Source organism: Diadema setosum (assembly GCF_964275005.1).
Source record: "Diadema setosum chromosome 20 unlocalized genomic scaffold, eeDiaSeto1 Scaffold_20_unloc_1, whole genome shotgun sequence".
NCBI lineage: Eukaryota > Metazoa > Echinodermata > Echinoidea > Diadematoida > Diadematidae > Diadema > Diadema setosum.
This window is the reverse complement of record NW_027307649.1, coordinates 522,608-544,684: the sequence shown is the minus strand read 5'-3', so window position 1 is coordinate 544,684 and position 22,077 is coordinate 522,608. Positions and strand designations below refer to the sequence as shown.

The following is a 22,077-nucleotide window of genomic DNA, read 5'->3' as shown; positions in this document are numbered from 1 at the left end:
TTTTCTGTTACTACCAAAATTAATGTAGCAGCATATCTGTTCTTTCAAAAACCACGACAGGAAACAAGAATAACAACTTTAAGGATTCAGAGGTTAAATGTGTGACTTGAAAAGTGGAAACAAAGAGTTTGATTTTTCATAACCTGGAAGAGCCTATTTTGATACTACACTGTACTACCATGATAATTGTTGAATATGACAATGAAAAAAAAAAATTGTTAACTAGAGGAGACAGATTGTAATGCTTTATTTTGAGTGAAAAGTGACAAATGTAGAAACAAAAGACAGTTAAATCAAAGTCATGATCAGCACAAAACTTTTTAAAAGTTGGAGTAGAAAGCATTTATTTTTTCTTAAACTTCCCTGAATTGCGACTGGCATTCACTGCATTGTGAAGATGAGAAAAGGTTTGTGTGCATCTAATTTTTGCAAAACTTGGCTCTTCACAAAATTTGCAAAAGTTTCATATGTATGCAAATTTCCAGATACAAAAATCAACATTTGAAAATCTCAGATACCTTTGATATTTTAAAATGAAATCAAATACTGTGGAAATTCTTAGCAAACAAGTAGTTTCCACCTACATTGAAACTGCACTATTTATAACTGATGCAACACAAGCAGCTCAAAGGTAACATGACTTATTCATAAACAACTTTAAAACAAGAGTGACATTTGTTTGAAACAAAATGAACATAAAATTCTTTATAGAAATGAACATGATACTTACAGCTGATACAATTTCACTTAAACAAAAAATTAGGTAGAATACATTCAAATGCATTTTTTATCTAATTTGTCTGCTGTTAGCAAATAATAAAATCCAAAATGGTTCAAAATTTTGTGTAGGTTGACTGCACGAAAATAGCAATCTGACATGGAAAGGATATCAAATAGTATATGATTTGTGAATGCAGAACATGTGTATCAGGATGTGAAGATGTAATGAAATGATGAAGTTTTTAATAAGCCTCAGGATACCAACACAGTAACACTACACTAACTTTCAGTGATTTTCTGTAAAAAGGGAAAGCACAAGAAGGACATGTGAATTAAAAGATATACATTGTACATGCATCTTTGCAATCAGCTGGCCAGATGCAGGCAAATGATTGATTGAGTTCAGACCACGCTCTTTGCAGCAATTTCAACCTGTGCCATGACGTGTCATCGCTATTAATTTCGTTGATCTTTCATCCTCACCACTGGGTCTCAGACTGCGACTTGTGGCAAGGTGATTGATATAGGTCTATCACTCAGGGGCTTCACATGGATGTTACAAGCCCAATCTTCGAAGGTAACAAGTGTACTTCAAGAATCTCACCCACGATCTCATCTCTTCACGATACCCAATAGAATCTCATAAACTCGCTGCTCCTAGCGGGCTATCAAGTACTGATATATGATTACCTTTTGGCACACAAAGACAATTCACGCTACTGACAAGACGGGCCTTTCTAGATCCTGGCATGCATGACCTTCGTGGATGCGGTCGTTGTCATGGTGACCCCACAAGGTGTCATGCTCTGCACTGACCGTCCCATTGATGATGGCTCGATCGATGAACTCCAGGGTGCAGGGAGTGGTCTGGCCGAGGCAGGGAGGTCTCTCCAGCTCAAACAGCAGCACGTGGTTGGTGGCGGGACTCACTTGGAGCAAATTTGCGGGGACAAAGAGGGTGACTTGCGGGCCAGCTCGGGGCCAATAGCGGCCTAAGTTGAAGTTGTTGATGAAAGCTTGGCCCTGATCGTATTTAGTTATGAATGCACAAGACAGAAAGGAGAGTTAATACTATTGTAATAACTATATAAGATCTTTTAGTTAATGTTGAAAACTGTGTACAGGGGTCAGGGCATTTGATCATATTTGTTTAGCGAAAGGATGGGTATCTTGTAGATACCGAAACAGCCAATGTGTTTAACACAGAAAGGTACATCATGCAACATGCACATCTAGCTGTCATTTTGCAGTTGCATCCAAAGATGCATGTGGTGAAAGTTAAATTAAAATTTTGACCCTGAGTTACCCACAGATTAAAGGTAAAGCCATGGCAAGGCAATGATTATGATGCAGACCATTTTGTAGTTTTGCAATATTGTTTCACCATTGAAATATTTAACATCTTTAAGGCAAAATACAGTAAAAGCCAACATTCTTACATACATTTTATCAAAAGGTAGACCAGATATTGGAGGGTATGAAACTGGGAACCACACAGATGTCTGTGAAACCATTCAAAGCTAGAAATTCAGACTATGTATTAAACTTCACATGTGTTTCTCAGTATACCGATCTGTCACTATCTATCCATCTATCTATCTATCTATCTATCTATCTATCTATCTATCTATCTATCTATCTATTTATATATCTATTTATCTATCTATCTATCTATCTATCTATCCATCTATCTATGTATCTATCTATCTATCTATCGGTCTATCTATCTACATGTATCTGTCTGTCTATCTATCTTTCGATCCATCCAAAAGAGATATAAAAAGTAAAATAAATATATAGCTATGCAGACAAAATGCACCATTCAATCTTACCTTCGTCCACCCACTGGACTTCATGAATGTGTCCATTGGTGGTGACGTCACGTTGGGAAAGGCCCCGACATAAAACGATGGGACAAAGGTGTTATTGTCACTACCAATCAGCATCCTTTCCTGCACCAGATTTCCTGACTTGTGGTGTATTCGGTTGTATATGCTAACAAGCTTGGGCAGCACATTGTCCAGATCAAGGGAGTAGATTTTCCACGATTTTAGGATTTCGCCGTCGAGAGTGACATTACCCACAATGCCCTGCAAAGGAGCACACATGGAGATACATGGATACAGTTAGATAAAGGACTTCAAAATTGTATGATTTTCTTTTTGTGTGTATGTGTGTGTGTGTGTGACCTCAACTAAATCTTAATTCAACAACTTGACCATGTGGGGAATTCTAACTTGAACCCTACCAAATTTTATATTTACAGAGCACTGTTCATTTCAACAAGAAAGACACTAATGCTGCCTGTTACTTCAAAGGACATCTTTCTTTGCTCATATTCACACAGTATCCTTAAAAAATTACACACAATAGAGGGCAGAGGATTACTGTATACACCAAATATTTAGTGAGATTTTACTTTCGTGAATTTCACGAGTTGGGTGCTATTCACAAAATTAAAGATGCGAAAATATTGACTCTGATCTCGATGTGGATGTGACGTACTCGTGTACATTTCTCTGTTCAGTACTCTACTCCACGATTGCTAATTTACCCACTTGCAAAATCGTCAGGAATTCCCGATTCGTGAAAATTTAGACTCCCGAAATATGGTACATTGGCATATACAGTACTAGACTATGTATGTCTTGTACATACTGAGTTGGTATGAATATAGTTCTATAAGTTCTTTTTTTATTAATGCATGTATTCCTACCTTCGGGTCATTCAATCCTGAGCCATAGTTGACGTGTCCCTGGTTCTCTACAAGAATGTCAAGGGTCATGCCAGTACTTCCTGTGATTGTGATCCTTGTGCAGTTCACTCTGTTCAACGTCCCAAGCCATGTCTGCAATAAAACAAGTCAATACACAGGATGGACATATGGTATCAGCATCATGGAAACTGCTGATATATATACACACAAAGACATACAGATATTCACACAAAGATATACAGAATGCTTATGTAAGTGTATTCCCAGGGAAGTGTAATTGTATGAAAGTAATATATTTGAAGCAGACGTGGAAATGAAATGAAATGAAATGAAATGAAATGAAATGAAATGAAATGAAATGAAATGAAATGAAATGAAATGAAATGAAATGAAATGAAATGAAATGAAATGAAATGAAATGAAATAAAATGAAAAGTATTGAAATAAAATGAAATGAAGTGAAATGAAGGAGGTGCATCTGTCTGCACTCGAGATGTATAACAGTTTGTGTAACATGCACAAGTCAACATTTTCAAGTACTTGCCAGACGTGCATTATTGCACACATGAAGACAAAGACGAAGACAAATGGAAGAAGAAAACAGAGAAGTCCAAGAGCATGACGCAAAAACATGAACAGGAGAAAGAAGACAAAGTAAAAGAAAACGGAGAATACCTAAGGTACACTGTGGAAGAGCAAGAGTAGGAGAATGGGGAAAAAAATACAAAGGGAATGAACAGACAACGATAGAGAAAAGCAAAAAGACCAGAAAGGAAAAACCAAGAAAAGGAAACTGAAAGGGAGGGGGAGGGAAAGGTCACTTACCCCATTCACCATTACATAACCCCTGTCTCTGATGCCTTCGATTGACAGGTTCGTTGGGTTGTTGTAGTCCTGCTGGAGCTGAGTCCGGTACAGCATGAAGCCTTGGTACTGGGAGTGATAAGATTTGAGATGTACAGTTGTTGTTTTGAGGTCAGGGATTAGCCAAGTGTGAGAATTGAATTCTTGACCCATGGCAATTCATGGTCACTCTGGAGTACAGATGATTAGCTACATGTGAGAACTCAGTTCTCAGTCGTTGACATTTCACGGAACATTTTGCTGTTATTAAAAAAGAAAAAGGTGCTGATTCTTTAACAGAATGTTTTAAGGCAGTTACACATACACTGCAAAGCCAGATATGTTCTTATGATCATATGCATACAAAAGAGACCTAGTCTTGAAAAATGAATGGTAGTAATTCTACACAGGGTTTTTTCTCTCTCTATCTTTAGCTATGTACCGTATGTCCAAAAAAAAAAAATTACAACGGGACCCTCCGCAATGATAACTTTTAAAATAGTGAATCAATCCAAATACAATTTTAGGGTACAAAACTATAACTCATTGCCCACATCTTACAGAAAACCCCATCCGATTTGCTTCAGTGGTGAAAGAGAAATGAGGGATTTTGTAGAGCATGTCAGGAATCTCTTCCCTCCAAGTTCTGTCTATTGTGTTTACACACAAGAGCATCCAAGTGCTAAAGAATCAGATTCATGACATGCTTTACAACAATCCACATTTCTCTATGACTGCTTAACCAAATTGATTGGGGTTTTCTGCAAACTAGAGCTAAGATGTTATATTTTAAGACCCTGAAGTACATGGGAGTATTTAGACAGTTCAATCATATTGGGTGTTATCAATGCGAAAATCTGATTGCAATTTTTTTGGGGACATACTGTACAGTAGGTTTGCATGAATCGCTATATATCATAATAGACCAAATGAGAAGGAACCAGCTTTGGATTTTTTGCCTACTTTGTACCAGCCAGTTTCACTACTTAACTGAGTCAAAGCCAGTTCGTGGTAGAGATCCACAATGAACTCTGAACCTGACTGAAATACCTCCACCTCCATTTCTTTCTCTTTGGTCTGATCAATGAGCCTCCAGAAAGACACACACTACAGGGGGACTCCCTTTGTAACAAAGTCATCAGGAGCAGCAATTATCTCTTACTATATCAAAATTTCGCTATAGCCGAACAGCAAAGTATACAAGGATATTTGGAATCATAACTTTGGAACCTGAATTTTGTAATACTTCTATATCACAAAAAGAATTTTGTGGTAGCAGTGTTTGTTATTATGGGAGTACACTGTATGAACAAAGAGGGAAACATTTTTGTTGAGCATATATTATACATTATCAAACAAATATTTTTGAATTTAAGAAAATTAGCCCCACCTCCCACCCCCCCCCCCAAAAAAAATAAAGAAGTGCCCTCACTTGTTGCATCTCCTCCATCGTGATAGGGAAGTCAGTCGAGATAGGTCCGTATGGACACAGCTGGTCTAAAACATCAAAAATGGTTGCAGTAAACTGCATGTCAATCGTCCCGTAGGCGTACTTCTTTGTAGGCGATGGTATCGGTCCAACCGGTATGGGGCTGTACTGCAATGTAAACAGACATCAATAGAGTAAAATTTGAGCTGTTCTTACAACTTTGGCTTCATCGATGTATGTGAAATATGTGTGTGCTTTGACAAATTCTAACTTTTTTTTTGTCTTCATTTCATCACAGACACTACAATGACATTAAATTGTTAAATAAATAAACTTATGAGTTTCAGATGCAAAAGTCACATTCACACCTGTGCAAGGAAATAGAACATGATTCAAAGAAGACCAAAAAAAAGAAAATACCATGGGGTCGATCACAAACAGATACGAGCTTCTTTCATTAACTCTTTATGTGCCATGGTGGAAACCCCCTGTGTGCCACGTTATTCTTAGACACGAAGGTAGTCATGCTTTGAGAAAGAATTCTGTTTTTCCAATTTGTATAACTTCTACAAATTTCTGTTAAGATGGGCATAATAGTAGGCAAAGTTAAAGAGGAATGCCAAGCTTTGTTTCGATATAAATTGTATGACGTCTCTATCTTCAATTTTTTTTTTGAATGACTAGTTGCTACATTACTGTAATGCATGACTTTTGCACATTAAACGGAGACAGAAACTTAGAATGCATGAGCAAATCTAGTTGGAAACATCGCTTGATAGTTGATCACCACATAGAATGCAAGCTGTATATGAGAGGAACAAAAGCACGAGAAACGCTTTCATTGTGCCGCGGGATTAGCAGTGATTAGCGGTTTATTGATCGGTCTTGGCGGCTTTGTTTGTTGAGCAGAATATGCGAAGTTGGCACGCCGTCGACTGAGTCGGAGGTGCGAACGTGGCACATAAAGAGTTAAAAGTAATAAAAGCTGTATAAAACTGAATTTATCTTTATTTTTCAATTTGTAAAATAGGTAGAAGTCCACCTTATTTCTAGGTACACCATACACACAAAGCTTATAGCAATATCTTCGCAAAATAGAAATAAAAGGATCATTATCAAATATACACATGTAACTGGGCCTCAAAAACTTTGTAGGAGTGAAAGTGGGCTGCAGGTCAAAAAAGGTTGAGAAGTGCAGGCTAGGAGCATAACTGAACTTTAGCTACTCAGTGGCTATCAGTGTAATAGTATGCTGCATTGTACTTTATTCAAATTTACATAACACCAGCTCATGGTGTCTACATGAGAAATGTTACACGGTGTAAAGAATGATACACAGAGTAGCATCCTACCTTACTGATGACCTGTCTGATGGCCATGTATTTCTCTGTCGGGTCACCTGCTTCCGTCAGCGGGGCATCGTAGTCATAGCTAGTGGGCTGGGGCCGAAAGGACGGGTAGTTAGCGCCGTTCCAAAAGCCGAAGTTGGTGCCACCTTCAAACATATACCTGTACGAAAAGCAGCAGAATCATACAAGCAAGTGACTGCATTTACATCGCAGATCACCCAGCAAATGGTCATACTCTCAAAAGTCATAGAAATTATATGCATCAATCACAAACAAAAGTGTCCAGCAAAGCTTTGTACTGATAAAAGAGTAAAATTTTCTCACTAGTCAGGAGTTACAATCTGCCATGACTGCTGTGGTCTTTATGATTCCATGGCACCACATATTATGTCTTGTGTCGTTCCAACCACTTACGCCACACTTAAAGTCCCTCCCACTTTGTAATGTCTGTAGTATAAAAGCCACGACATGGTAGGTATGCTGTTCTTTCTTTTGAGGGTTTCCTCTCTATCAAGTTGATCAACATCTAATTTGATATCAGAAAATAAAGTACATGAGCTAGGGTTATGTAATGTACTTGAATACACATGTATCAAAGTATACAATATACAGTTGTACTCACAACGGTTAAGAAGTGTCAGTCAAGTAATTAGATAATGAATCTGCAGATTTTACACAAATAAAATTACACACATCATCTTTTCCTCTCTCACACTGATCATGAGTAGTAGAAATTAGAGCTAATAAGCCAATTTTTAGATAATCAAAATGAAATATATCGTTCTTGCATCAGGCACAGCAAAGTCCCCTCTACTCATTGGTTATAATAATAAGTACTCACATGTTAACACTGGCTCCAAGCTTCAGGAGAGCGTCCAGTGACTTGGCCACAGCTGATGATGAGACTGTCTGGTGTTTGCCTTCCCAGTGGTCAAGCCAGCCAGTGTAATACTCTGAATTGACCTTGGGAAGCAGTAGGGTGTAAGACAACAAATTGTCAATACACAACATTACAATTTTACTGACACAACAAAATTATAGATCAGAATCATATTGAAGACACACAACAAAGATATTCTACTACTGTAAAACGAGGAATTTTCGCGTGCATTTTAATTTCGCGAATTTCGCGAGCGCCAAAATTCGCGAAATTAAAATGCATGTGAAAGTTTTTGTCTACACTACATGCATTGAACACCAGTGGCAGATCGCGAAAATTTCATGCCACGAAAAGGGCTGTCGGCTCCAATTCGCGAAAATTTCATGCCGCGAATACAATATAATCATGTTTTACAGTATTGTATATAAACCACACGAGTGAAAACAGTATGGATGCGTGGAAAATTTATTCCCTCCACCGTTGGTTTGTCTGTTTGCAAAATAACTCAAAAAGTTGGTAAAAGATTTGATTGAAACTTGTGCAAAAAGTTTATGACTCAAGAAACAAATGACTAGATGTTGGTAGTGATTCAGGAATTTACATGGATTTTCAAAGGATTTTGTATCTTTTTTTGCAGATAGGGTCAATGAACTCGAGAGGTCACGCTGCATGTATTTCAGGTTTGCATATGCGCTCTTTACATAGTGCCTGATCTACTTGTAGGAGGCGCCGTGCAGCTGCAAGCTGATGATGTAAACAACGGCTTCTATAATGGGAAACTGGATGATTTTCATCATGAGTGTATGATACACTACTGAGTATAGGTGGGAATTAGCTGCTTGGTGGAGGTTTGCACACTCAGAGTGCTTTTCTAGTTACTATGTCTGATGGACTGGTTTTGCTACAACATGCATTTCCCATAGACACCTGCCAAACTATACTTGGGACTTGCCCTCAACAGGATAATCATTTTTTCTCCTTACTTATGTTATCACTATGAAGAAACTTGTCTTCCTTCATGGAGAAAGGTACTTGACCAATCTTTGTCTTTTGTGTTTTCCGTCTCAAAATTACAGTTCTGTAAACTGAACTGTTCACACTAGATATGTATGTTTATTTTGGCAATACTGATCACAAGACTGTTACAGCTGTGTGAGACTTTGCACACATCATCTGTTGCAAAAAAACCCCAACAAAAGCAACAAAACAACAACAAAAATGTTTTTATGCAGGTTTACTCATTGTGTTGAGCATTGAAGTCTCTGAAATTTGCAATGTTGGAGTGTGAATTGTACGCAGAAATGTAATCAAAATTCAAGATGTATGGGAATACTAAATTAAAACACCCATTCCTTGGCGTACTTGAAATACACCTGAATTTTCACTTACCAAAGGACCCTTTGGCTCAAATTTCCTCATTTCTTTGAAAGCTGAAGATGCATTTGTGCCTAACAAGAAAAAAATAAAGAGATTTTAAAAAATTGTTACATGTTCTCTGGTTTCTTAGAGAATGCATGATAATATAAATTTGTATGAAAACTAAGCGAAATGAATTCAAACAGACTGTATGACACTGTATGACAGCTTAGTACCACAAAACCCAAATTATCCAAATGTATTGCTTACATCATGACATATGTGACAGTGATGGCAATGACTTTTAATGACTGCACTAAAACTGTCATTAGTGTCAAGCATTTTTATCTGTTTTCAGTAATCAATCGAAATTTGACCTAATTGTAAAGTAAGCAAGCCCACTCGGGAGTAGCAATGTGTATTAGTCCAAAATGAAGGTCATGGTGGCATAACAGGAATTCTTTTTTTTTTTTTTTGGGGGGGGGATTAGGTAATCGCTATTCATTGACGATTTGTCTGTAATCTGTTCATCTGCAAGGAAAGCATTCCTGTGTGTGTGCCAACTGGCAAACAAGGCAGAGAAATATCATACACATACACAGTGTTAGCCATAATACAGAAACAGCACTTGTGTTTATGAGCATCAACAGACAACAAGGCTATTTTTACCTCACTTGTTTCATTAATGTTAATAATCCACAGGGAAAGTGCATTTGAACATGTACATTTATGGAAAATGTGCAATATAAATGTATTATTATTATTTTTATTATCATTATAGTCAACACTATCAGTATTATTATTTTCATTATTATCATCATCATTATCATTATCATTATTATCACTATTAGTAGTAGTAGTATCGTTATTATCAATATTACTATTTTTATCATTATCATCTTTATTATCTTCACTATTATTATCATTGTTACCTGCGCCAAAGTCTATGGTGGCATACATGTCCTGCAGCGTGCCGCACTGCAGCATGTGATCGCCCGGTCCGTCGGTGGTGAAGAGGAGAGCACTGTCACCAAGGTTGGTGCGGAAGAGATGGTAGAGCATGCGCTGGTACTCGTGGTCGCAAGTCTCATAGCTGCCATACTCATTCTCCACCTGGATAAAGAACAGGCGGGGGGAGTTTCCTTAGAATTATCATAGTCATGAAAAAGTAGAGAACGTATGTATAATGTAAGCTGGATGAATCAGGAGCTATGAAAACATGGCAACAGCTTCTACTCCCAACTTCTGTGGCTCTAAATTATAGAAGAATGAAAAAAATATATAACGCCCCCCCCCCAAAAAAAAAAAAAAATAAATAAATAAATAAATTAATTAATCAATTTAAAAAAAATAAATAGAAAAAAATAAAAGAATGATAAAAAAACAAATAAGTAAAAAAAAATATATATATAAAAATAAAAATAACTAGAAATGTCGCTTTGGCGACTGGTATGCCTCCGCCATAATGCATGATTTTCCCAATAGGTCTAGATAGTACATGTGGACAATGTGTAATTACATTTTCACAAAATTGGCAAAATATTGAAATGACAAGTTTGTCACAAATGTGTTGAATGTTCACCTTCCTTGACCTAGGTTTAACTGGATGAATAGGAGAGCATGTATCTAGGGATTTAAGGACTTTAACTTGACTTTGACCCATTCATACATTTAGGCATTGAGTAATTTTCAAGGTACAGGTGTGGAGAAAAAGTGCAATTTCTGAATTGAATAGTAAATTGTTACCATTTTCATCTGGCCCTTGACCCTAAAATTCATAAGATAATTACTTTCAGGTAGAACATGCATAATATGTACATGTACTAAGTTTCAAGATACCTTGAGCCACTTCCGAGATATGGAGGAAAAAGTTAGTTCAGCACTTTCACTTGATCTTTGACCTTTTGACCTTTGAGGCAAAAAAAAGAAGAAAAAAAAAACTTTCCGGAGAATTTCTATTAGGTTACACACGCATACACCAAGTGTAAAAAAAATAACCCTGCTGGCATTGCATAAATATGAGGGTAATAGTAAAATTTTGAAGTCTTGCACTTGACCTTTGACCCCTGACCTTTGACCCCATGAACCCTACATTCTCTAGATAATCACTTCCAGTCAGTACATGTATATACTATGTTCCATGAAGATACCTTGAACAATTTTCCAAGGTACAGAGAAAAAAAAGAAGTTTTAATATTTTTACTTGACCTTTTGACCTTTGACCTTTGACCTCATGACCCAAACTTTCACCAGAGAATCTTAATTGGGTAATACATGCATACACTAAGTTTCAAGAAAATATCTTCAGGCATTCAATAGAAATGGTGGAAATAGTGAAATTTTATGTATTTGACCCTGACCTTTTGACCTTTGACCTCATGACCCAAACTTTCACCAGAGAATCTTAATTGGGTAATACATGTATACACTAAGTTTCAAGAAAATCTCTTCAGGCATTCAATAAATATGGTGGAAATAGTGAAATTTTATGTATTTGACCCTGACCTTTTGACCTTTGTCCTTTGACCTCATGACCCAAACTTTCACCAGAGAATCTTAATTGGGTAATACATGTATACACTAAGTTTCAAGAAAATATCTTCAGGCATTCAATAGATATGGTGGAAATAGTGAAATTTTATGTATTTGACCTTGACCTTTTGACCTTGAGCATGTGCACCCAAAAGTTGATAGGCACAACTTCACCCCCTAATACACATACATGCCAAGTTTCATTAGGATACCTCAACAGGTTTCGATAGTTACCTTGTCCACAAAATTCATTACGGACGGACGGAAGGACGGACGGACGGACAACCCGAAAACATAATGCCTCCGGCACCACTTCGTGGCGGAGGCATAAAAATAAAGCTACCATTCCCACGAATACCCAAGCAGGAGTTCCCTGAATGGGTGAGGGTGACCCTCTATTGGCCCCACATCCCAGCTCCCCCACCCCCACAACAATAAAAAAAGTTAACTCGTGTGGCATCATAATTATTTTCTTTATTATCTTCAATATTTGATCTAAAAGTGACAAGATTTAACCAAGATTAACCCACATCCTACAAATATTTGCTGCTCCTATGGGTAACACATTAATCCTCATCAATATTCAGCAGTGGTCACTGATCTTCCCATTTTGAGAGCTTGCCTCATCACACTGGGCCTGATAACTCTATTACTTGCTTTCTCTACAGCCCCATATAGTAGTAAAAATGGTAGTGGACAGAAAAGAAAAGCAAAGAAGAGATTTTGGAGGATAAAAATCCCTTTAAAATATATACACACCTGCACCATAATGATAGGGCCTCCATTCGCATACAGGTATGGCACCAACTTTGGTAGGAGGTAATTCATCCAAACGGTGACTTGCGACATGTACACTGCAAGTTTCATATATGAAATATTATCAATAAGTTTTACATGTTTACTCTATTCATGACATTATAAACAATGGTTGCTCTTCACAGGCAGAGAGAAAGCTAGAGGTGACAGTCATAGCCGTGACTCAGAAATGCACACTGGATTCAACTCATCATCACATTTGCATATTCACTATCAGTCTACTATTATACACAGATTTGAATACATTAGTATTAAAATCAGTCCACATTTAATAGTTAAGTTGATTGGGCACTCACTATCAGTCTACTAGCATAGATATACACAGATTTGAATACATTAGTATTAAAATTGGGTATTCACTATCAGCCTACTAGCATAGATATACACAGATTTGAATACATTTCAATTAGTAAATCAGTCCACATTCAATACTTAAGTCTAATGGATATTTACTATTAGTCTATTAGCATAGGTATATCGGTACACAAATTTGAATACATAAGTTAATCAGTCCACATCTATCGATGCGACTATTTTGATGACGTGTTTGATATCAAGTAAAAGATCACACTATCAGTCTACTAGTAGATATACATGGATTTGAATACAATAGTAAATCAGTCCACAGTGTAGATAAAAAAGTTTGATGATAATTTTGATATATTTAAGTCAAAGATCACCGAATATCATATTCATTATTGATCACACCGTAGAAAAGCCTAAGTCTGTACTCATTTCAGATTCTTGACATGGCAATGGTGAAAAAAACAACTAAAAAATGCTTCTTTACAAGAAAATATTGACAATCATATTCAAATATATGTATAAATGTCCACTCACAATCATTTGATGAGCGTAAGACAATGTCTGGTATTTTCAGAAGCCAAGCGGGAAGACCACCCTGGGATGGAAAAAAAAAGAAGGATGAAGAGAAAACTTGTGAGCTGGAGTGTGGGATCCAGAATCGGCTGGCATGGCCTCTGGCATTTGATACATACACTTACTTTATGTATGTAAATGGTAATTGCAAGTACATCGTAGGGGCCTTTTGGTAACTATCTCTATAATTGTAATGATAACTGTATTGCCTACCAAGTCCCACTCTCCACATATGTATGGTCCAGCCCTGAGAATGACCGCCAGGCCAGTGTCGTTGACCATCTTCAAGAAGGCGAAGAGATCACGGTCCCCGGTAAAATTGTACTCCCCTGGGGAGGGCTCATGGTAGTTCCACATGACGTACCTAGTACACACACATCCACACACAAAAGGAGAACAGAGATGGATATCAAATATTAACTGAAAATTGTAAGAATGTTTGTAGCTGCCGGTCAAATCGTATTACTTGTTTTATGTATCATATATTGTAAAAGTGGAAATTTTTCATGGTGTTGATATTTTAGCGCATTTCGCAAAGTAGCGTGAAAATAAAAGCATACAAATATTTTTCCTTTGCCATATGTTCCAGTACTTATTGTCTTGATTCCATGGAATTAAAAACATGCGTAACTCTTCTTACTGGGCCGAGCAAATAGTGTCCATCATCGCACTCTACCTATTTTGCAGAATTTTTAAGATCAACTTTACCCAGCAAAGTTAATGCTGAAGACAAGCATGGGTTATTTTAATGTATTTTTGGTTTGCCTTCTTACGTTTGCAAAGCATTGAGACCTGCCATCTTCATTTTGTCAAGTCGGTCCTGCCAGTAAAATGCTGGAACACGGCTGTAGTGAAAGCTCCCCGAAATATAGCGAAATGGTTGTCCATCTTTCAGAAATGTGTTGGTGTCATAGTCAATGGAGAAAGATCGCCCAGCTGGTGAGGCCTGCAAGAAAAACAAACAAGCACACAAACAAATGACAAACAAACAAACAAAAAAACAAACAAACAGGAAAGACTTAGAGTAGTAATTCATAGAATAAGTAGTAAATAAATAGTACTGGTAGTAGTAGTAGTAGTAGTAGAAGAAGAAGAAGCTCAGAAGAAGAAGTAGGAGGAATTAGAAGTATTACAACACTTGCGGTAGATTACTAAACATTAGAGTAAAATAAATTTACCCTGTTTGCCGTAGGCTTTGTACAGGGTGCCTATTTTGTGGCAGGGGCCATTTCACTCATTAACTCTTCATGTGCCATGGTGGAAACGCCCTTTGTGCCACATCATTCTGAGACACTACCTGTTTCATGCTTTGAGATAACATTCTGTTTTTCAAATCTATGTAACTTCTACAGATTTATGTTCAGGTGGGCAAATAGTAAGTAAAGTTGTAGAGAAAATGCCAAGCTTTGCTTTGATGTATCATTCTATGACAACTCTATGATTGTTTTTCTTTCACATGACCAGTAGCTACATTACTGCAAAGTCATGACTTTTGCACACAAAACAGTGACAGAAACTCGCACCTCTCAAAACCAGTACAGTAGAGAACATCTCTTGATAGTCAATCACAACATGAAATGCAAGCTATACGTGAGAGGAACGGAAGGGTGAGAAATACTTTCATTGTACTGCGGCATTTGGTGATTTATCGATCGGATTGGGCGGATTAGTGCGTTTGAGCAGAATATGCGAAGTTGGCATGCCATCGACTGAGTCGGACGTGCGAACATGGCACATAAAGAGTTAATGAAAAGGCCCAATATAGGAAACGTTTTACTTCTCATAAAATAACACTTGTGATACGCGATACGACTCATCCTATCTTACCTATGAGTAACTCCTGATCCTGCTCGTGTTCTACACTCCTACAGTGAGAATTATAAATAAGCAAACATGCACATGATTTTCATTCGCTGATTTTAATAATATTGATGAATGAAAGTGTCCCTGTCACAACTGTTATTGAATTAGGCACCCTGCCAAAAACTGGGTATTTCACTCCACGCAGTATAGTAGGACTAGAATCTAATAGCGGAAACCACACACAGCTGCTGCGCTATAGACATAGTATTATTGGAGTGTGCAGCTGCAGTGCTGCTAGCTGCCGGCACGGCAGCGGCTCGATGAGCAGTGATGAGTTCGAGTGAGCATTACTGGATACAGTACACATTATTGAATGGGTAGGACTACGCGCTCCTCCTTGATCGAAAGAACTACAAATATTCAGGACATTCTTACCTGTTTAACAGCTAGAACAAGTATAAAGATGCAGATAAGTAGTTGCGAAATATGTGAACTTGCTGCACCCATGCTGCCCTTCAGAGTTTAAGTTGTAACGTAAGGAGTCGATGCCAGCCGATGTGTTTCGGTGGGTGGGTTCACCATGCAGAGAACATAGAGCTGTATAAATGGCAGAGAACGAGTAAATCACATGATGGTTATGCATGTCACGTGATGACAATAACGGTCATCACCGGAGTTCACTTGCACTGAGGCCACTGAGATTTGCTTGCTACTTCCAAGTCTGTTTCGATAAGCCACTGCCTGGAAGCAAACTTTTTGAAGAACTTGTTCTTGATTTTGGTACTTCGCCCAAAGGAAGGAGGAAATTTAACTTATTAATGAGCAATTATTCCTCAACCATGGTTATCTATCTCAAATTGGGACCACTATGAAATTTTTGACACAATAGTAAATAACTTGTGTGTAGCAAAGAAAGTTCCTAAATATGTTTACTCAATATAATGATAGAGAACTGTGCTTCAACAAAACCGATTTGTTTTTGGTAAGACCTGTCGTTAAATCCAGACTCAGAAATATGGGATACATCCATGTGAGAAAATTTTAAAAGTTCTATTGACACTCGAGTTCGTTCCTTCTATTTCAAGCTATATTATAGAGTAATATAGCACTAAATGATTTTTTTTTTTTTTTTGCGCAAAATCAAAAGGAAGGACTCCCCCAATTGCACATTCTGTCAGAGATTGCCAGAAACTGTTATTCACATATTTATTAAATGTCATCACGTAAAAAACGTTTTGGATGAGATAATTAATGTAATAAATCAAAATACCAAGAAAAATTACAACCCCTCCGTTTTGTTTTTTTCGGGTTTAAAGATGATAAATTTATAACTTATTTTTCCTCATCTTTAAATATTACATTTATTTGTGTAAATTCAGAGGTAACCAACCCTCATTTTAAGCATTTAAGGTGTCCTTAAAAACATGTAAAGAACTTGAGTATCGCATTGCTAATAAGAATGGAAAACTTGTACTTCATTTCCGTAAATGGAGATCTGACATAATTATGATGTCACAAAGGTATGTTATTGCGGTAAGCACTCTGAATTTAGTACATTGAAGCGATATATTGTTAATGACACTGCCATATGCGCCGATTTGTGGTGCCAGTGACAGTGGGTGTGGACCCCCTTGGGCGTTTGGGGGCATCCGCTTGGTTCCACATATAAAATGGTTTACCCATTTGTTATGTATACATGTTTCTGTATGTGGAATCTGGTGGGTTCTCCTGAGGGCGTCCTAAGGGCGACTTGATGCTCTCTGTTATTTCTCTTAAGCTGTTTTTCAAATAATGTACCATTGTATATAAACGTTCTTATTGATTTTATTCTATGCTGCTTTGCTTTGATTTTTTATAATCTGTTGACTTGATTTTTTATTATCTTTTATTAGTAGTAGTATTTTTATTATCTCGCATTTTGATGTGATGTATTTGTAATCCTGTTAATTTGATCAATAAAAATTCAATGAAAAAAGTCTGTTTCGATAAGGAAGTAAGAAAATGCATAGGGTTTCCAAGAAATCGCGGGGCTGCGTTATAGACGAAATAGAATTCAGAACCGAGTTAATTTCAAAAATACATTGCCTTGAATATACGGGCAACTTTGTCCGTTATGGTCGCGATGTGCAGAAACGATGAGAAATGTTTCTCTCATATATAAATGCTAATGAAAAAAATATATATAGGCCTAATCATATATATTATATATGATTGCTCATGAGCCTTTGAGGTCATATCAAACATTAAGACACGACTAGAGCTCCTAGATCTATCTGTTCCCCTTGGCAGCTAGTAGGCCTACGAGCCTATCATAAGATATATTAGGTTTGAATAAGCCATTTGTCCAATTTTCTGTCGGGTTTTGTTTTCCTTATACAGCACTCTAAGAACTATAGGCCTATCGTGTGATGTAGGGCCTTATATGGGATTTCATAATAACTAATGGGGCGTTGTAAGAGAGTCGATCAGTTGAAATCGATTGCACATAGCCATCTGTTGAATTGCAAATCTTGTGATATAGTGCAATTGCAGGTTTCCATTGCGAGAAGCGAGCTTGCAATCAACTTACAAGAGTTCCAGCTGATTTGGGGGAATTTGCAATTATTGATTGCAACTTCCCTGCAACTCCCACTTAGGCGTGTTTATAGACTGATGATCGAAGGCAAAATGAATGTCTTTTATAAAAATGTATTATTTAATTACATTTTTGGTAGTTTGGGCTTTAACCCTACTCTGACGGAGGGGGGGGGGGGGGCATTTTGGCCACCCCCCCCCCCGTCGTCGTTTCACGTGATTTTTCCGCAATGCGTGATGCTCGCCGCGACATTTTATGACTTTTTTTCTTTCAAGTATAGCGCAACTTTTGAGACCAAATTTGTTGCTCCCGAGCATACCGTTTTGAAGCCACTCCCCTTTGAAAAAAAAAAAATTGTCAACCCAAAAATTGCTCAAAAACATGATTTTGTGTACAAATCCAATGTAAATTGTGTTTTTGCAATGAATTCATATACAAATAAATATTTTCACTTTTAATGGCTGATAATGATTTACTTTAGCCTGATTATGCTTTAAAAAGTTTATGCGACAAATTTAGACAAAAAACAACAAAATAAAAAGTAAAAAACAAAGAAATACATAAGAAATTCAATAAACAATTTAATACATAAGAAATAATTATGAAGCCGATTTTTTGCTTCAATATTATTGTTGAAGATATTGGAAAGAATATGTTCACCAAAAATTAGAAGTCTTGGAGCTTTATTTTTTTATTCAGAGGCAAAAAACATATTTTTGTATATATTCTGAGCATAAATTAATAAATATAAAATACATAAATTAACATTTGAAAAATCTAACTATACAGGATTACATTGGCCTCTACCTTAGTGCAAATTTCGCGATCCACGACCGAGATCTGAAGGGGGGGGGGGGGGGACAAAAAGCCCCCCCCCCCCCCCCCGCTGGTTTCAATTCCCTCAAAAAACCCGGTGGGATTGAGCTCATGCAGCACACCAGTAAGGTCAATGATAGCGTTGACAGCAGACACGTCACGAGAGTTGAATGAAGATGGGGGAGGGGGTGGGGGAGCAAGCTTTGCACAATTATTTGCGTATCAAAATTGTTATCTTATAGACCAACTTGAAATGTTTCATATAGATATATATAGATTGGATAGACCTAATATCAAACAAGGCAATGTAAATCATTTAATTGTATAAAAAATGCAAAAATGACATTTCTTATTTTTGATTTTTGGTATACTATAAAATGGTATGTAATATTATTCGAAGATATTGTAGTGGGATATCATTCCTAGCTTATTTCATCATATGTGTGCCTTGCGTTCCTTCACTTCTTTGCACGTGTATGCACCGAAGTTAGTTATCAAAATATGCAAAATTAGACATAACATGCTACCGTAATTGATAAATAATTGATACATGTTTGTGTTTCCTGCATCTATAGCTTAACGTGTCCAGTCGGAGTTTCAAAACAATAAATTTAATAAAATCACTTTCACTGATGATGTGATTTGATAATTATTGTCGTGATTTTAGTTGTGCGATGCGATGATTAAATCTCACTGACAAAATCGTATTTCTTGATCAAATGTCCCTGACAAGATATATTCACTCCAAACAGTAATCCCTCCTTTCGATCAATATATTAATTATGGCACACACACACACACACGCACACTATATATATATATATATATATATATATATATATATATACAATGTATATATATAAAGAAAGAGTCTCAAGTACGCCATGGATCCAACGATTACAAAAAAAAAAATTATTACAAAATTTTCGGTCTGCCTCAGACCTTCGTCAGTGCAAAGACATGTTTGCACTGACGAAGGTCTGAGGCAGACCGAAACTTTTGTAATAAATTTTTTTTTGTAATCGTTGGATCCATGGCGTACTTGAGACTCTTTCTTCTAATAATTACAACATTCGAAGTCCAACACGTGGAAAATTCCAAGATGAACATATATATATATATATATATATATATATATATATATATATATATATGATTTAGCGGATGTAGAAATATTAGTAGAGCATCTCATCAGCAAAGTTTCATGAAAATCGGACAATCCGTTCAAAAGTTACAAATTGTTAAAGTTTCGGTACAGTAGCTGGATATAGAGGACTACAATATTTTGTGATGTCAAACATGGATAACGATGTAAATTTTTTCTATACAGCATGATAAAAAGTAGAGTAATATGTTAGAAGGAATTTGTACTTTCATAAAACATCAAAATTTGAGGACTTTTCTTTTATTTCCTTCATATTGCTTTCCTGATGTGACATCAAGAATAGGTTTATCATTGCAGGCATGTGACTATTCAGCGATCGCGGTACCAAATTTTAAGAGTCATATAAGTTTTGAACGGATTGTCTGTTTTTGTATGTTTGTTTGTTTGTTTGTTTGTTTTAAGCTTCACTCATGTGTTCTAATCATTTCTGCATTCATTATCTTTTTTTAAATCCACATAGAATAATATTTGGGTTTCATTCCCCTACAACCCCGGTTTAATGAACAAAACATGTGTTAAATTAATGTTGAATTTCCAGTGAGAAAGAAAGTCAGAGACAGAAAGAAGAGAGAGAGAGAGAGACAGAGAGAGACAGAGGAGGGAGGAGATAGAGAAAGTTGTCATGTTTTAATCTGATTTGATTTGATTTGATTTCTGAATTTCTTTTTCATACATAAATGTAATACAAAGTCATTTGAACGTATTAATTAAGAACATAATTATTTGAATCTATGACAGTAATGACAGTAAAAACAGATAAATAATCAATTCCAATATTCAGCATTATTCTATCACAATGCAAAATTTCACTCTTGATGTCTCCTACTGTTTAGGTATCGTTTTCATTTAACTTGTCTGAAACATTCTCCTGAAAGAATTGATGCCGTATTGTCTGTTCGCGTAGCAACTCGATTAACCAAGGTTTTATTTTTTCTGATGTTAGAGGTAGCGTTCTCTCCATTCATTGTTCCGCACTTTCGATCTTTTCAACTGAACTTGTGACCGTGCATCACAAAACCAACCAAAAGTTGCACGCACGCACTAATTTTGTGTGACGACTGAAAATCGGTGAAAAGGTTCAACCCAGCCAATATTGAGTTTTTTATATTTTCTGATAGAGAAAATCTTCTACATTACACTAACATTTACGCTAACGAAGAGAATATAGTGTTTTAAGCAATTTTTTCTGAAACAATTTTTTTAAGAACAGTGTGAGTAGGTGTGTCTGTAGAGCCCCCCTTTCATTTGATAAAACCCTCGGTCCACAACCTTCACTTTCAACTCTAGTAACTTTTGAAAGGATGATGCTACTGCTTTGAAAGTTTACATTTATCATCATTACATAACAAAATGTGTTAATAAAGCCTGCTAAATTTTAAGTTAATCTGATATTCTCTTCATTGTAGTTGCCCCAGGAGTTAACATGATATTATTTGTTTCATTCCTCAGACAGCCAGACACGGATCGGTGAAGATTAAGTGCTTGAAAAGATCCTATACTTCATTGCCTTTTTCTTAGTTAGCATTTTCCAGAGTGTGTGCTTTCTTTCCAATACCAAGATAGGTAAGGATAGTCAATTTGAAATGATCTACACACTGTGCATCATTTTAAAGCTTAAAGTCTGCTGTTTCAGAATCTGCTCTTAATAAAAAAAACAAACGCGTCTGGCGAGTTTATGTTGGTTTTGTGATGCAAGGGCAGATAGTCGTGACAGGAACGAAGAGCCAGCGAATGTTGCAGTCGTTTACTTTAATACCTTCAATATCAATATCGAGTTTTCGACCTTTTTACGAGTCTTACGGGAGATCAACATAACACACACACATACACACACCCACACACACACACACATATATGTATATCATACATGTGTATATGTAATATGTATATATATATATATATATATATACATATATATATGTATATATATATATATATAATATATGTATATAAATATTCATCATATTATATTCCACTTACTACTAGTAACTCTACTGTCTGAAAAAAGGAGACTCTTATTTTTGAGCAGCATGAATGAGGCATACGTGAAGCATTATTTTGTCATCGCCTGGAGTTAATTAGTGTTTTTAATTGAGTGATCTAGAATTTATACACGAGATTAAATCATGATCATTCCTAAAAGCGGATTATTCTAAATGGTTGCTTTTGTTGATAACTCATTTTTTTTTCCCTTCACC

General features: G+C 36.5%; 1 protein-coding gene across 1 annotated transcript; it reads right to left on the bottom strand.

Moving 5' to 3' along the window:
• Nucleotides 1-1,431: 1,431 nt before the first annotated feature.
• On the bottom strand, nt 1,432-15,830 carry LOC140245681 (beta-galactosidase-like). Its single transcript, XM_072325223.1, has 14 exons — nt 15,759-15,830; nt 14,294-14,466; nt 13,734-13,884; nt 13,482-13,542; nt 12,585-12,679; nt 10,226-10,406; nt 9,327-9,385; nt 7,899-8,020; nt 7,061-7,217; nt 5,712-5,876; nt 4,262-4,369; nt 3,437-3,568; nt 2,553-2,810; nt 1,432-1,743 (listed from the first exon to the last, which is right to left on the bottom strand). Exons 1-14 carry the CDS (start codon nt 15,828-15,830, stop codon nt 1,432-1,434), a joined length of 2,046 nt encoding a protein of 681 aa, XP_072181324.1.
• Nucleotides 15,831-22,077: the final 6,247 nt, after the last annotated feature.